The sequence below is a fragment of the Piliocolobus tephrosceles genome, chromosome X (genome assembly GCF_002776525.5).
Source record: "Piliocolobus tephrosceles isolate RC106 chromosome X, ASM277652v3, whole genome shotgun sequence".
Lineage (NCBI taxonomy): Eukaryota > Metazoa > Chordata > Mammalia > Primates > Cercopithecidae > Piliocolobus > Piliocolobus tephrosceles.
This window is the reverse complement of record NC_045455.1, coordinates 73,022,113-73,039,730: the sequence shown is the minus strand read 5'-3', so window position 1 is coordinate 73,039,730 and position 17,618 is coordinate 73,022,113. Positions and strand designations below refer to the sequence as shown.

At 37.8% G+C, this 17,618-nt stretch overlaps 2 protein-coding genes across 9 annotated transcripts in view; one reads left to right on the top strand and one right to left on the bottom strand.

Annotated features, from left to right (window-relative positions):
- CCDC122 (coiled-coil domain containing 122) overlaps positions 1–1,883 on the bottom strand; it is a 33,341-nt gene extending 31,458 nt beyond the window's left edge. The window contains exon 1 of one of the 6 annotated variants that reach the window (XM_023187350.3): positions 1,593–1,883. Coding sequence is in view for 1 of the 6 variants with exons in the window: in XM_023187346.3 (XP_023043114.1) it covers positions 1,208–1,345 (138 nt within the window). In the remaining 5 variants the exon portion in view is untranslated. Of the gene's footprint in view, positions 1–1,203 lie in introns of all 6 variants that reach the window. The other 5 variants (XM_023187345.2, XM_023187351.2, XM_023187352.2 and 2 more) reach the window with 5 other exon arrangements.
- LACC1 (laccase domain containing 1) lies at positions 632–16,290 on the top strand. Of its 3 annotated transcripts, none has more exons than XM_023187340.2 (7): positions 632–1,527; positions 2,671–3,262; positions 3,895–4,073; positions 5,469–5,634; positions 10,808–11,033; positions 12,474–12,634; positions 13,784–16,290. In XM_023187340.2, exons 2-6 carry the CDS (start codon positions 2,701–2,703, stop codon positions 12,631–12,633), a joined length of 1,293 nt encoding a protein of 430 aa, XP_023043108.1. In that variant the 5' UTR covers positions 632–1,527; positions 2,671–2,700; the 3' UTR covers position 12,634; positions 13,784–16,290. The 3 variants fall into 3 exon arrangements, with proteins under 3 accessions (XP_023043108.1, XP_023043109.1, XP_023043110.1); XM_023187341.3 differs by lacking the exon at positions 632–1,527 and adding an exon at positions 1,574–1,770; XM_023187342.3 differs by lacking the exon at positions 632–1,527 and having other exon boundaries at positions 2,895–3,012.
- Positions 16,291–17,618: the final 1,328 nt, after the last annotated feature.

Sequence of the window (17,618 nt, the reverse complement as noted above, 5' to 3'; positions counted from 1 at the left end):
AAGACGTCTATTTTGCTTGAGGTATTAAGCTGGTGCAAAAGTAATTGTGGTCTTTGTCCATGGCAAAAACCTCAATTACATTTGCACCAACCTAATGATATTTAACACAGACTCAGGGCAGAGTGCACCTTCTGATTGCGTGTACCATCTACCGCTCAGGGTTCTTAACAAATGACCAAAGAAAACACGAATTTTGACAAAACTGGTGCTAGGGCGACTGAAGGGTGGGTTCCTATTCTGGGTTAGTGTTCCCATTCTCTAGTCAAGCACGAGAACATGCCTACTCCAGAGGGCTCTTTCAAACCCCCAGCTGAGATTATGAGACAAAGGTTCTTTAGCGCCCACCAAATGAGCAACAGTAAATGTAAAAAGGACCTCTCATTTCATCACAACCAGTTCCTCAGGAAGCACCATTTCTCTTACTCTTGAAAGGTAGGATATTTTTTCCCTTTAGCATACACTGGCCTTCCATGTCCTAACTGCTATTTTCAAATAAATGAACGTTATATTCTTGGAGGTGCTAAACTGCACCTTTATCCTGATTTTAGTTACGGATGAGGGCCTTTTACTTAAGTCCTGCTAGTGGCACATATTTTAAAAGGCCATAGAGGTCATCCATGTTGTCAACACAAGTGAAGGCGCTCGAAGGGGTGTTGGTCAACAAGAATCAGCACAAAGGCATTGGAGGAGAGACAACAGCTTGTTTCTGGAAACAAACGAACAACAAAAAAACACTAAAAACATCTCCTCGAGAGGGCCCCTGACTTGAGCCCTGCATGGGACAAGCAGCCAAGAGCTAACATGACAAGGGACTGGCCCTGGGCTGCAGTGAGGAAACCCAGCGTCCTGACCACGCTGCTGGGTCGCGAGGCGTCCCTCAGAGACCGGAAGTGCGGACTTCAGCTTTCTTGGGAAACGGCTTCCGTTAGCAGAAGGGAGCCTGCGGTTTGGTCCCGAGGTCGCTCCAGCAGCCCCACCTCACGCGACCCGCCATTCCCACCGCCCCCTCACGGTGCCCGCCGTCCCGCTCTCTAACCTGGCCCTTAGTTCCCCGCCCCGTGCCCTCTGGAGACCTGCAGCTCCTGCCGCCCCGCGCCCGCTCCCGGGGTCGGTCGTTCCGCCGCCCCATCCCCCATGACGGAGTTCCTAGCTGCCTCCTCGCGACCCTTTCCGGACTCGGCCTGCCCACTCCCGCCCGCTAACCCGCCTGGCTCCGGGCCGAGGGCCCTCGCGGGACTCTGGTTCCTGTTCCTCTAACGCCGGCCGGGCTGCTGGGTGCCGGCTCGGTAGGCCGCCTAGACCCGGAACTGCTGAGACAGCAGCGGGCTCGCGGGGCTTGGCTCATCCCGGGATTCCCCAGCGCTCGCGCTGGGCCTGCAGCGTCCGCACCAAGCACGCCGGGCGGCCCTGCCCAAGCTCCCTCCCGCCTCCCGGCAGCTGGCCCGCGGGGCACCGGCCTTCAGGTTTCCCCTGGGATCCCGGGACGGGCAGGCGGGGGATCTGTGCGGCCGCGGCGAAGTGGGTGAGGTGAGGCGGGGCGAGGTGGGTGAGGTGTGGCGGGGCGGGTGTCGTCGCCGCTGGGCCGAGCTTACGACTCCAGTTGACTGGCTCGCGAATGCCCAATTTCGTTGGGGCTCAGGACGAGGGTCGGGGCGGCAAATCGTCACAGAGGTCGCTGTAGACCTGTGTGCAACCGAAGGTGAAAAGCGGGAAGGCGCGGACCGAATCGCCTCTGGTGCGCGTTGTCCGACAGGAAGTCCCGAATGGGCGGTGAGCGGCCGGTGGAGGTGCACGGGCAGGTGCAGAGCCACAGCCTGCGCCCCGTGAGCCGAGGCGGGCAGGAGGAACAGGGACCCGGCGGCGACAGACGTTAAGCGGATATTCACAATGAACAGGGAAGGGGTACAGTCACCCACTCAAAACTGGCTAAATGAACCTCAGAGGGAGCCCCGAGCGATGGGGAGCGAAGGTTAGGGGAAGCGGCAGGAGAAAACCTTCTTGGGCCAAAGGGCGTCGCCAAAGGGGGTCACCGGAGACCCACAGGATGGGGTGGGAGGGCTGGGCTGGAGGTGAGCAAAGCTGGATGGGGAGAATGAATTAAGAAAGTTGCGAGGAAGCCTGTCTTGTCCAAATCATTATAGCTTTTGTGGTCGTTGCTAAGTGTGGAGTACTGCGCAAATCCTCAGGGGAACTCTATTAGCCATCTCAGCTTTTGTCATCTTAAAAGGCGAATTTCGGGTGCAGCTCCATTTAGCTTCGTGAACTTAAGCCCCCGCATATGAAAGGATGAGACCTAATATGACAGTCATGTCAGGACTAATGATGTATCACACAGGTTGACAACCTGCAATTTAAAAACAGGACTTTGTCTCAACTCAGCAAGTAATTCCTTACTTAAAAGTTCTATGTAAACAAAACAGAGGAACTGTTGTACTGCTGGAAAGATGTACCAGCATTTTCACAAAACGAATTAAAAGATGGCTTTGCTTTCACTGTCATGGTTCTCTTGTGACAGAGTAGACTGGCTTTTCTGGGAGGGGCGTAGATTTACTATTTTAATTACATTTTAAAATCAATGTAATTATTCTTTTTTAATCTACCACAAATTTCTGTCGTAACTATAAGAGGATTTATATAATTTTATATTCTTATACTAATTTTTATTTGCAGGTGATTTGGCACAAAAGTATTCTTTCAAGGATGGCAGAAGCAGTTTTGATTGATCTTTTTGGTTTGAAATTGAACTCTCAAAAAGACTGCCATCAGACATTACTGAAGACTTTGAATGCTGTCCAGTACCACCATGCCGCCAAGGCCAAGTTTCTTTGTATAATGTGTTGCAGTAACATCAGCTGTGAAAGGGATGGAGAACAAGATAATTGTGAATTAGAAACAGGCAATGGATTATCAGCTCTCTTGAAAGAATTTGAGATTGTTAGCTGTCCCAGCATGGCTGCCTGTTTGTATACCATTAAACAGAAAATTGATGAAAGAAATCTGAGCTGCATTAAGGTAATTGTACCCAGGCACAGGAAGACATTAATGAAAGCTTTTATTGATCAACTCTTCACTGATGTTTACAATTTCGAATTTGAAGATTTGCAAATGACTTTGAGGGGAGGCCTTTTTAAACAGTCCATTGAAATAAACATAATCACAGCTCAAGAGCTAAGAGAAATTCAGAATGAAATAGAAACATTTTTGAGAAGTCTGCCAGCACTGAGAGGAGAATTAACTATTATCACTTCTCCTTTGATCCCAGGTATATTAACCACTAACTGTTGTTTTTACTTTGTACATGAAAAACCAGTCTTTCTTCAGAGGTAGTTCACCTCTTTTTTTCCTCCTTTCTTTTGTTGACTGTTGTGGGCTTATTACTCATTAGCATCAGTGGCAACACAGAGCTATCATGTATGACCCTATAGTATCAGGGTCAAGGGATAACGCCTTCAAAGCCACCCCAAATAAATAAATTTGCTTTATGAAAATTTGATGTTGAGACAAATAATCTAGCCCTCCTTTGCAATGAGATTTATGACACTTAAAATCTTCTATTTAGAAATTCTGAAATTTCAAATCATTGGCACCTTCATAGAAGAGTAAAATTTAAAACAATCCATCTTGCTTCTTGGTTAAACAGTATTTTCTGTGAGCTATATGCTGTTAGATATAACAAAGCCAGATGAGACACAAGATACCTTTTGAAGAGCAACAATCTCATAGGGAGCGTAAAACAAACACAGCAGAACGCCATAAGAACGTATGGAGATACAAAATGCCATAGAAATTAGAAGCCAAATAACAAGGGCAGGTAGCAGTGATCAGGGAAGGTCTAATTGAGAGACTGGTATTTTGAATAGCGTCTTTTAAATCTTCACTGCTTATCTTCAACAGATATTTTCATTCATGGATTTACTACAAGAACAGGTGGGATATCTTATATACCAACTCTTAGCTCATTCAATCTCTTCAGTAGTTCCAAACGGAGAGATCCCAAGGCAGTGGTTCAAGAAAATCTGCGTAGGTTGGCGAATGCTGCAGGATTTAATATGGAGAAATTTTACCGAATAAAGGTAAAAGTTTGCTTTATATTTTGAAAGATCTAAAGTATATTTTTTACTTTACTACTAACTACATGGACTTTAAGCTATTTAACTTTTGTATCTGCTTTTTTATCCAAAGTTTTAGAATAATGCTGTGGTTGTTTTTCTTAGATTTATACACCATAGCCTAAAGATCAGTTCTATTTTATACACACACACACACACACAGATATATATGCACACACACACACACAGAGTAAGTCATCCTTTAATGTTGATGGGTTCTTGGAAATTGTGACTTTAAGCGAAACAACATAATAAAACCAATTTTACCATAGGCTAATTGATATAAATAAGAATAAAGTTTCTAAGGCATATTTCTTGTCACAAAAACATCACCAAACTTCTAAATAAAGACCAACACATTCCTAGTATTAAATATTGAAATAAATGTGAGCTAGACATACATTTACAAAAGAGTAATAAAAACAAGTTAAGATAACTACCAAATTGTTTTGGTTCAGAGCTTCAGGTAGCTGGAGTCTATCCTGGCAGATCAGGATCCAAGGTCATAACCCACCCTTGACAGGACGCCATTCCATTGCAGGGTGCTTTTACACACACACACATGTACTCCTACTGGGACCATGTAGACACCCCAATTCATCTAACATACACTTCTTTGGGATGTGGGAGGAAACTGGATTACCCGGAGAAAACCCACGCAGACATGAGGAGAAGGTGCAAACCTCACACAGTCAGTGACAGGGTGGGTAGTCAATTTTTTTCATTAACATTATAATGAAATGATGTGGAATAAAATGACATTATTCAAGAGCCTACTGTATATTTCATCTGGAGTCCTCAATTCTAAAAGTACAGTTAATTCTCAAAGAGTATACTACCACTGCCCTTTTTGATTTGAAGAAAGGGAACTGCATGGTGGTAGAGAAAGGCCATTATTTTATAAATCTACTCCAGGAGGAACTAGGGTCATAGTTGATGAGATAATGTCTTGTTCCTTACAGAATTCTAGCTTTACTTGAGTCTGGGAAAAGTAAAAGTATCATTGATTTGGTAATTAACTTTCTTTTACAGGAAAAAGTTTCATTTTGTAGAAAGTGCTTTAAGAAGTGTTATACCTATCTTTATGGAAAGATGTTCATTATTCACTATATTGAATTTTATAATGTTAAACTGTGCTTTTCTTTGTATAAACTATCAGAGAGTATAATACAAAAGCTTAAATAGTTAAATTATAAGTAAATTTTGTGTTTTCCCATATATAAAAGTGATATATTTAATGAATGCTAGTAATCTTAAACTAGTTATATAATTTTATACTACAATGAATACCTTCAGGAAAGCTTATGGTATGAGAAATCCCACTTCCAAAACATTTTTGTTGCACATTTTTGGTATTAGACTCATCATTCCAATGACATCTGGATTATGGGAAGAAAGGAGCCTGATTCTTATGATGGAATAACTACAAATCAGAGAGGAGTCACAATAGCTGCTCTTGGTGCTGACTGTATACCAATAGTTTTTGCAGATCCAGTCAAAAAAGCATGTGGGGTTGCTCATGCTGGTAAGTATACTTAATTAAACATTTCGGATTTTACTCATTTTATTGTGTAGGAAAAATTGTAATTTCTTTCTGATAGACATGGCAAACAGTTAATTACATTACACTGTGGCAAATGTAATGATGGGAGGGGCGGCATAGTTTTATTATCGGGACGGCCAAGAGGAGTATCCACATCATTCTACTACTATGAATTGTAGTAGAATTCCCAAAGGAGGTCGCACCTAGGTTGATTCCTAAGGAATTTGTTGGTTTTGGCTGAGTAACAGTGTTCCTCAGCAAGGGTGCTGTTAACATTTTGGGCAAGATAATACCACATTGCAGATTAAGTGTCTTTAGCCCCTGAAATTCTTAATGACAATAGCACCTCTAGTTACTGTAATAACCAAAACCAACCAACCAACCAATCAAACAACAATGAAACCCTCCAAGCTTTTCAAAACACTCCCTAGGGGAGTGGTACTGCCTTTGGTTGAGAATCCTTGAAATCCAGGCCATAGGAAATGGGAATGTTAGGCATGTTTCAGAAAAGTATTCACCCAGATGGAGCTGCATGTGTAAAGCTAGGGAGGTAGGAAAAAGCAAGATGTTTTGAAAACTGTTTTTAGTTTAAATCATTTAATGTATTTAACTGCAACTATTCTCTGAGAGCAAAGAAGTGTTTTTAGAAGGTATATTGTGTTAAAGATAGGGAGTTTTGTTTTCTGAAGGTATTTTAAAATGGTATTTTAGATTACTCCATAGCTGTGATTTTGTGTGAAATGAGGGATAATCTTTAAAATTTCCTTCACTTGTAAATCTATTTCTACTTTGCTTTTTAGCTCATAGGTAAAAAGGAAAGTAGCATATTTTTATTTTGACCTAGCTGAAATAATGGGATTGAATGAGTAGAAGTCAGGTTTACTACATGACATTGTCAAAAAGTTATTTAAAATTTGAATCTTGGCTCCTGGATATAAAAAGAGGATATTATATTTTTACTTAGGTTTGAAAACATTTAGTTTAAAAATATCCAAGATCAAGCAGTGAAAATGAAGTTATAAATGTGAATTTCAAGCCATTAATAAGTTAATTTTGAAAGAATAAAATACCTAGGAATACAGCTGCCTTAACTAAGGAGGTTAAAGATCTCTACAATAAGAATTACAAAAACACTGCTGAAAGAAAGCAGAGATAATGTAAACAAATGGAAAAACATTCCATGCTCATGGATAGGAAGAATCAATATTGTTAAAATGGCCACACTGCCCAAAGTAATTTATAGATTCAATACTATTCCTATCAAACTACCAATATCATTTTTCACAGATTTAGAAAAAACTATTTTAAAATTCATATGGAACCAAAAAAGAGCCCAAATAGCCAAAGCTATCCTAAGCAAAAAGAGTAAAGCTGGAGGAGTCACATTGCTCCCTTCAAGCTGTACTACAAAGCTACTATTACCAAAACAGCATGGTACTGGTACCATAACTGACACATAGGCCAATGGAACAGGATAGAGAACCTAGAAATAAAGCCACATACCTACAACCATCTGATCTTTGACAAAGTCGACAATAACAAGCAATGAGGAAAGGATTCCCTATTTGATAAATGTTGCTGGGATAACTGGCTAGCCATATGCAGGAGATTGATACTAGATCCCTTCCTTTCACCATATACAAAAACCAACTGAACATGAATTAAAGACTTAAACATATAGCCTAAAACTATTAAAACCCTAGGAGAAAACCTAGGAAATACCATTCTGGACATAGGCATAGGCCTTGGCAAAGATTTCATGGTGAAGACTTCAAGAGCAAACAAAAACAAAAATAGACAAGTTGGATCCAGTTAAACTAAGGAGCTTCTGCACAGCAAAGAAACTATCAACAGAGTAAACAGAAAACCTACAGAATTGGAGAAAATATTTGCAAACTATGCAACTGAAAAGGTCTAATACCGAGAATCTATAAGGAACTTAAATCAACAAGCAAATAACAAATAATACCATTAAAAAATGGGCAAAGGACAAGAACAAACACTTTTCAAAAGAAGACAGACACGTGGTCAACAAGCATATGAAAAAATGCTTGATATCACTAATCATTAGAGAAATGCAAATCAAAACTACAATGAGATACCATTTCGGACCAGTCAGAATGACTGCTATAAAAAAAAAAAAAAGTCAAAAAATAACATGTTGGTAAGATTGTGCAGAAAAGGAAATGCTTACACACTGCTAGTGGGAATGTAAATTAGTTTAGCCACTATGGAAAGCAGTTTGGATATTTCTCAAAGAACTTAAAATTAGAACTACCATTCAACCTAGCAATCCCATTACTGGGTATATACCCAAAGGAATATAAATTATTCTGCCATAAAGACACATGCACATGTATATTCATCACAGCACTTTTCACAATAATGAAGATGTGGAATCAACTTAGATGCCCATCAGTGGTGGACTGGATAAAGAAAATATGGTACATATACATAATGGGATACTATGCAGCCATACAAAAGAATGAAATCATATTCTTACAGCAACATAGATGCAGCTGGAAGCCATCCTAAGTGAATTAATGCAGGAACAGAAAATCAGATACCATATATATCTTTTAAGTGGGAGCTACACATTGAGTACACATGGACACAAACAAAGGAACAGTGGACATGGGGGCTTACTTAAGGGTGGTGGGTGGGAGGAGGGTGACGACTGAAGAACTGTCTATTGGGTACTATGTCCACTACTTGGGTGATGAAATCATTTGTACACGAAACCCCAGTGACATGCAATTTACCCATGTAACAAACCTGCATATATGTACCCCTGAACCTAAAAAGTTGAAAAAATAAAAATAAATTAACTTTAAAATATAATATAATTACATACATAGTATACTTATTTTATCAGATATCAAAAAGAATAAAATTCTTCTATGGGACTAGTTTAATAAAGATCTTTTAACCAGATTGTATACATGGATATACATGTGCTGTAGGAGAAAAATCAAATAGAAAGGAGGTAGATGAACTACAAGTGAGAGGATAATTAAGGAGGCTCACTGCAGAAGAGAGCTACTCTCATCTGTAGAAAAGCCCTGACAATTTCTCTCTTTTAACTCAAAATGCCTATATGTAGTTGCTTCCCTTTGAACATCACTGCATCTTCCTAGGTGCCTCAAAATCATTATGTCAAAAACTCAACATCGTTTTCCCTAAAGTCTTCTCTGCCAGTTAGGTTTCCTATTTTGATTATTGACCTCCTACCCACTTACAGATAGAAACTTGATGTCTTCATTCTGTTCTTCCCATAACCACATATCCAGTGGGTTACCTGTGGAGGCTGAACCTATCACCTAAGTACTTCTTGCTTTCATCATCTCCTTTTATCTGTAAAAAACGATCCCTTCATCTGAGTGCCTAGCTTTTGAAGGATATGAGTATGGAGTGCTTAAGGAAGGTGTAAGGGGAGTCATTATTGGCCAACTGTATCAGCTGAATCAAACCCAGATATAGGGAATAAAGGAAAAATGCAATATTCTTAGCTTTCTGTCTTTGGCAACAAGAAGGTAGCAGAAGTAAAGAAGATGGTTTTGTCTTAGAACACTGTAAGATGCGGCCGGGCGCGGTGTCTTAGAACACTGTAAGATGCAAGTTCTTACATGCAAGGGCGCGGTGGCTCAAGCCTGTAATGCCAGCACTTTGGGAGGCCGAGACAGGCGAGATCACGAGGTCAGGAGATCGAGACCATCCTGGCTAACACGGTGAAACCCCGTCTCTACTAAAAAATACAAAAACAAAAACTAGCCGGGCAAGGTGGCGGGCGCCTGTAGTCCCAGCTACTCGGGAGGCTGAGGCAGGAGAATGGCGTAAACCCGGGAGGTGGAGCTTGCAGTGAGCTGAGATCAAGCCACTGTACTCCAGCCCAGGCGACAGAGCGAGACTCCGTCTCAAAAAAAAAAAGATGCAAGGCAGGTAAGACAGAGATGGCAAGGGAACGATAGACTGGGCAAGTGGGAAGGGAGTAAAAAGAGACTGTTAATTGAAATATAATAGGTTTTGGTGTAAAAAGTGAGGGAGAGATGAAAACTGCAAAACATTGCTGAAGGACACTAAAGAAGACACAGATAAATGGAGAGAAGTTCTGTGTTCATGGATTAGAAGTTAGAGAAATGCAAATCAAAACCACAATGAAATATCACCCCACATCCATTAGGATGGCTAATAATTTAAAACCTCAGAAAATAAGTGTTGTTGATGTGGAGAAATTGGAACCCTGGTGCACTGGTGGTGGTAATATGAAATTGTGTAGCCACTATGGAAAACAGTACGGCAATTTCTCAAATAATTATAAATAGATTACCATATGATCCAGAAATTCCCCTTCTGGAAGTATATCCAAAATAATTGAAATTGCAAAGAGATATTTGCACACCAATGTTGATAATACAATTATTTGTAATAGCCAAAAGGTGAAAGCAATCTAAGGTACATTGGTAGATGAATGGGTAAGCAAAATGTGGTGTGTGCATACAATGGAATATTATTTAGCTTTAAAAAGGCAGGGAATTCTGACACATACTACAATATAGATGAACCTTAAGGACATTATGCTAAGTGAAATCAGTCAATCACAAAAAGATAAATACTGTATTGATTTCACTTATATGATATACCTACAATAATCAAATGTACAGGAACTGGAAGAAGAATGGTGATTGCCAGGGGCTGGTAAAAGGAAGAAACAAGGAGTTATTGTTAATAGTTGTAGAGTTTCCATTTTATCAGATGAAAAAATTCTGGAGATTGGTTATACAACAATGTGAATTCAACACTACTGAACTGTGTACTTAGAATAGTGGATTTTGTGGTTTTTTAACCACAATCTTTTAAAATGTGAAAAATAGAGAAGACTAAGCTATGATCTCAGTGGAAACTAAAACTATAGAGCATCTTTAAATGGAAGATGAAGAAAACTCCCATTTCATGTCTCTTCTGTGTCAGGTGCTTTGTGTAGTATAGCTCATTTAAAAACCACATGATAATGTAATTAATCTTGTGGTTCATTTATTATTTCTGAACTTTGAAAAATATACAAACTATATCTGCTCACTTTTAACTTAGACATAAATTCAGGTGAAATTTTGCTACATTTTGACTTTCCTTATCTCTTTTTATTCCTATTTACCAGGTTGGAAAGGTACTTTGTTGGGTGTTGCTATGGCTACAGTGAATGCTATGATAGCAGAATATGGCTGCACTTTGGAAGACATTGTTGTTGTACTTGGACCTTCAGTAGGACCTTGCTGTTTTACTCTTCCAAGAGAATCAGCAGAGGCATTTCATAATCTTCATCCTGCATGTGTACAACTATTTGATTCACCAAATCCCTATATTGATATCCGTAAAGCCACAAGGTATGTCTGATTTCATTCAACTGCAAGTTTGATTCTTTCTTATTGCTCTAAAAGGAAATTTATTTTAGAGAACAATTAGTAACTCTAAGAAGAATTTAGGTGGCGGTTATTTAAGCAGCTGACGTGCACATGTACACAAACACTCATTTTAAATATGAAATCTGTTTTCATGCGAGTTTGAATAACAGAAATTTTTTTGTCTGGTATCTTTTATTGATTTGAAAGTGAAGGAAGAGGCCGGGCGCGGTGGCTCAAGCCTGTAATCCCAGCACTTTGGGAGGCCGAGACAGGCGGATCACGAGGTCAGGAGATCGAGACCATCCTGCCTAACATCGTGAAACCCCGTCTCTACTAAAAAAAATACAAAAACCTAGCCGGGAGAGGTGGCGGGCGCCTATAGTCCCAGCTACTCGGGAGGCTGAGGCAGGAGAATGGCGTAAACCCGGGAGGCGGAGCTTGCAGTGAGCTGAGATCCGGCCACTGTACTCCAGCCTGGGTGACAGAGCGAGCCTCCGCCTCAAAAAAAAAAAAAAAAGAAAGTGAAGGAAGAAACATCTGGCATTTAATTTTAAGAGATCTACTTAAACTTCATATAGAAAAGTTGGCATGTACTTCACAGCCATTCCTCAGCTAAATTCTCCTAGATGTAATGAACTCTCAGGAAGCTGATATTTTAAAATTATTCTTATTATCTAATTAACTAGAGGAATATATTTTTTAGAGAAAATATTAGATAATATAAATACACAGGTTTTTACTTTCAATTTTTTTACAGTTCTTTGCATTTTTGAATTTATGAAGTTTTGCTATTAATAACTGGTGAAAATTATTTGTCATTACTACAAAGGCAAATTAATGTGTGTTTTAAATCATGTTTCTATTCCAGTCACCAGAACCTTACCCAGAGTCTGCCTCATTTAGTACAGACGTGGAAGAGATTGAAATTGATTCTTAAATGTGACTTTTTAAATCAAGTATCACTAATTTGTACTCATATTTCATATCATAAAGTGTTCATGGAGAAGCAAGTTTTCTGAGAAAAATCTGGCTAATAGAAGGAAAGGAGATGAAGGGCCAGATGACTAAAAAGCATACTCTGGCTGAGCCAGATGAATTTTGTCTGATATCCTGGTAACTTTTGTAGAGATTTCTTCTTAAATAAGCACTTGATTTTGATTATAAAATTCTGTACCTAGATTGTGTCTATAGGACAATATGGAAGGTTGTACTGTGCATATATGAACTTAGGTGATAAATGCTGATACAATGTAGCATTTTTTTCCTGACTAGTCCATGTTCTGTAATTGAATAACAATATACATTGTTCTAGGTGCATCTTTCCTGGAACTCTTTCATGCCAACATCCATATTTTTTTTCATATTGCTTTGGCTATTGGGAAAATAAACTCTTGCTCTCTTTTGAAAAATATTTTTCCTAAGGATTCTTCTAGAACGGGGAGGAATTCTTCCACGGAATATTCAGGACCAGAACCGAGATCTCAACCTCTGTACATCTTGCCATCCTGACAAGTTTTTCTCCCATGTCCGAGATGGCCTTAATTTTGGTACACAAATTGGCTTCATATCAATTAGAGAATAAGGTACAGTAGGTTTTCTCTCCTCTTTCCATTTTTCCTCTCTTTCATCCCTCTCTCCACCTCTCCCTCCCTTTCTCTTTCTTCCTCTTTTAGCCGTTTCCTCCCCTCATTTTGAAAAAACAGTTAATTATGTTTAACTTTACTCCTTTATTCCTGCAGGAAGAATGATGTTTCTACTTTTTTAGTGATATAATAGTACTAGCAAAGTTCATTTTCAGTAACACTCTATTATAAAGAGCAGCCACTCCTTTTCCTAGTTAATGAAGAATAATTAGCCAGGCTTATGTTAAAAGTATAAAAATAAAACAATTTGATCTTTAAAAAAGTATGTAAGTATTTCCTTTCTCTCTACTATGTACTTGATATCTGTACATTCCTTATCCTAACATCCTTATAACTTTCATGTTATTTTCGAAAATAAATCTTTGCATAAAGATTCTAAATTCTAGAATAATAAGAAATTCTCACATACAAACTAGCTTGATTTTCAACTAGATTTCCAAATGATTATCTGCATTTGGAGTTGGCCAAATTTTTGTTTTAAAATGACAGTAAATAGTTTAGACTTTGTGGGACATATAGTATATGTCTCAGCTACTCAACTTCACCATTGTAGAGGTAGAGCAACAAGAGATACTGATAATATAGAAATGAATGAATATGTCTGTGTCCCAGTAAAACTTTGTTTACAAAAATCAGGTGAGGGAGCCAGGCACAGTGGCCCTGCTCCTGTAGTCCCAGCTCCTCAGGAGGCTGAGGTGGGAGGACTGCTTTAGGCCAGGAGTTTGAGTACAGCATGGATAACATAAACCCTGTCTCTAAAGAATAAAATAAACAGGTAAAGGGCCAGATTTGGCCTATCAGCTATAGTTCGTTGACACATGATCTAAAGTCATAGAGCAAGACTGAGTGTAATTTTCTTAAAATAGTATTTATTAGAGATGGTTTTGTTGGAATTATATAAAAATATTTCATGGCACTGATTTAGCACCGCCCCCTCAGGATATATGTAATTTTCCCTAAGGTTACTACTAGCTGAATTAATATTATTTTTTACTCTTTACAATGTTTTTAGCTCTTTAACTTACAGAAAAACTTTAATAGACTTCACGATTGCAAGGGTCTCATATTTGATTTCTGTGTATTTTACAGATACTTGACTGGATTTTTGTATAACTGTTTCCTGCCTCCTTCCAAACTGACTGCAAGAGAGAAATTTAGCTGTTTGATCTACTTAAAACCAAAAGGATTACAATGGATAATTCATCTTTAGGGTATATTTTTACTATTATTCAAAGTCAAATGATTTTCATTTAATTATAAATAATAACTGACAAAAATCAGTATGTTGTAGCTAATATGTTTTATGCATGAGAATTATTCTTAAAGTTTGTTCTCCCTGTTTATTACACAGATCAGGAATAGATTTGTTCAGTTCAGTATTTATTGAATACCCTCTATTGGTCAAGCATTGTGTTAAGCATAGGTGAACTGAAATGAACACGACTTTTTTCCTTTGAATACAATGAAGGAGATAAACACTTCTGCAACTTAATTTTAATAGCAGTAGAAGAGAACATAAGGAATAGAGGTTAATTTTACCCAGAAGGCAGAGTAGAGAAAATATTACAAGAGAAAATCACATATCACATTGGCTCAAAAGATGTAGAGGTTTTTGACGAATGAAGAGCAGCCATAACAGGTAGAGGGAACACCATGAACCAGGGCATGAAACTGAAAGTGCATAACATATTCTAGAGAGAAAAGGGTGTGGGCAGGAGTTAGGGCTGGAAAAACAGGTTGGAAACAGATAAGTAAGGGTTCAAAGAGCTTGCAGTTTATTTTCCAGGCAATGAATAGGCAGCCAAAAAAAAAAAAAAAAAAAGTAAGGATTTTTTTTCTCCCTCCCCCATGGCATCATATTTAAGAGGATGAATTTAAATTGTGTGGGACCAAAGCATAGAGACTAGATAAGAGGTGGTCAAAATATTTCAAAAAGAAATGATGAAGATCCAATGAAGGAAGTGGAAATTAAAATAGAGAAGAGAGTAGATGGATTAGAGAGACATTTAAGAGATGGAATCAATAGATCCTGTTACTAGATAATGGAAGTAAGAGGTGAGGAAGAGTGGAAAAGTTATTAATGACTAAGATTTCTGCTTGGCTGTTTACTAAGATTGGCAACAAAGGGAGGGAGAAGGTTTGGGAAAAGAGAGGAGGATAATGAGTTTGACTTTACATAGAATGAAGGACATCCAGATAGAAATGTTTGGTTAATAATTAGAAATATAGACCTAGAAATTAGGAGGAAACCTGAGACAGAGACAGAGATTTCAAGGTTTACGGTACAGAGATGATGCCTGATTCTATTGGAGCAAGTTGGATTATCTAGGCAGAAATTAGGATGAGAAAAAGGAGGTCCAAGAATATAACCTTATAAAACACCTGCATTTCAAGAATAAGAAGCTGAAGGAGTAAAAAAAATTAGTCACAGAAGTAAGAAAAAATAGGGTAGTTGTTTTGAAGAAGCCAGGATAGGTGTGGAAAGTACTCAAAAAGAAATATTCAGGGATAAAATAAAGTGATAATTAAAAAGAAATCAGTGGATTAAGCGCATTGAAACTGTTCTATAGGCAGTGGTCATTGAGTCAGCTTTCAGTGCATTAGGAAGAAGAAGCATAGGTGTCAACTCTTCTTTGACAGCATTTACTAGAGAAGAGAAAAAGCTGGGGAACTACATCTTGAAGGAAGGGACTTTTTTTGGATGAGTGGTTTTGAGTATGTTTGTCAGTTAAAGAGAGAACTTAAGGTAGTTTTCATTTGGGAGAAATTGTATATTTAATGTAAGTTATCACATTGCATCTTAAAAATTTTCTTATTTAATACATGTATTTCCTACATGTATGTGTGGTGGCATGACAGCAAATAACATTTGTTTGGTATTTCCAAAGGACTTTCATGTACATTACCTCATTTTACCTTTACAGCTACTCTGAAATACACAGGCATTATCCCTTTTATTCAGCTGAGAAAACTGAGCTTCATTGAGGTGGAAGTCAAAAATCACATAATTTGTGATGAAGTAAGATTTGAGCATACGTTTTGTGACTCCAGTTTTCCTCTCAGATTTTAAAATTAATTAAAGGGATCTTAATTATATTTTTATTTTTAACTTTTTGTTAACATAATTTATTCAGTGAAAATTTTGTTGAGGTACTGGGACAGGTTAAAAAAATACAGTTGTAACCCTCAGGATATCTAATATCCAGTGAAAAGTGACAATCAGTAAACCAGCAATTTCAATACTTTGATATATGTTGTGAGGTTGTGACAACTGATTCTTGTTTAGTTTAATTCTACATCTCCCTTAGCCCAGTGTTAAATTTAAATAAAATACCTCATTTTTTCCAATTCAGGGAAGGCACTAAACATAAAGCATAGGATAAAAATGTTGAACTCATCCAAAATATTGTTTTGTTTAATGAAAATGATAAAGATTAAGGAATACTTACATGTATTGAGAAAGGTTAATAATTTTCTAGTTCTTCACTGTGCATTATTTTGTTTGAAGTTGGTAAATTTGGAGTATCCTGCAGACACATTTTGCTTTATGTACTACAACATTCTACAACCAAATGAAAATTATTTTGATTATCTGATTTTGGATTATCTCTGCCAAAGTATATAATGAAAAGATGTCTCCTTGCTGTTTTACTGAATGAAAAGTGCTGATTTAGTAACTCAGAACTATCAGGTTATTAAATAATCATCTTATTGCATCTACAAGAGAGCTGTCACTCTCACACATTTGTATGTAGGTTTCTAGGACTTTTGGGGTACAACAACAAAGATTTCTAGTAAATTAAGTTTTGGTTTTGTTTTTAATTTTATTTTAAATTTATAAATAGCAATGGTACCTCTTCATGGGATACATAATAATGTTTCCGTTCATATAATATATAGTGATCTGACCAAGGTAATTAGCATATCTATCATCTCAAACATTTTTCTTTGCGTTATGAAGATTTAATTGTTCCTTCCAGCAATTTTCAAACTATATAATATATTATTGTTAACTATAGTTATCCTACAGTGGTATAGAACACTGGAACTTATTCCTCCTAAAGTTTTGTTTTTAATCTAAGCACTGCTACTAACTGCACATAGGAAATATTGATTGCTATTTTATTAATAAGGTGAATTAAGTTTGTAAATCAAATAAACATTAATGAAATACCTTTTTGGAAGTACTATCAAACTAAAACTTACTGGGCCATTTATCCAACTGTAATTTTAAATAGTGAAGAATAGCACAGTGGCCAAATATGCGGTACTCCGGTGCTTTATAAAACAAATGAGATGATCTTACCACTAGGAGGTAGTATTTCAACAAGTAACTCTACTCTTATTTCTTGGTATAAAGTTGAACCAATCTTAAAGTCTGTATTTTCTTGTGGAATGAAAAGGGAGGGGAGGGTGCATTTAAAGTTAGTCAATGTATTGCTCTTACTTTAGGCATAATATGGTAGTTCAAGTAGATAAAAGCATTTAGGAACCCTCACCCACTTCTATCTCATTCCTACAGAATCTCTAGTAACTGCTTTTCTGTAAGTAGATTTTTGGGAGAAACTCAGAGAAGCTTATTCTGTGTAACATGGCAAAACAGAAATAATACCCAAATATTCAGCAGCTGGAAGGAAAGATAACAGTGACATATGAGTTATATGCTTTTATATCTCAAAGTGGGATTTGATATTTATTTTTATTTGATTGTCCTAGATTTATACTTCCAATGTATCCATCTTGCTTTTTGTGTGAACTCTTAGAGAATGCTACCAATCTATGAAAGTTCAGCACTTCAAAGAAAGCATTACTCAGTTATCTGTGTATTATCGTGTTTGTATGCATGGGTCTTTGTGGACGTGCTAAATGGCAAACAAGAAATATATGTGTGTTAAATATGACATATAGCCTCTTTGCCCTAGCT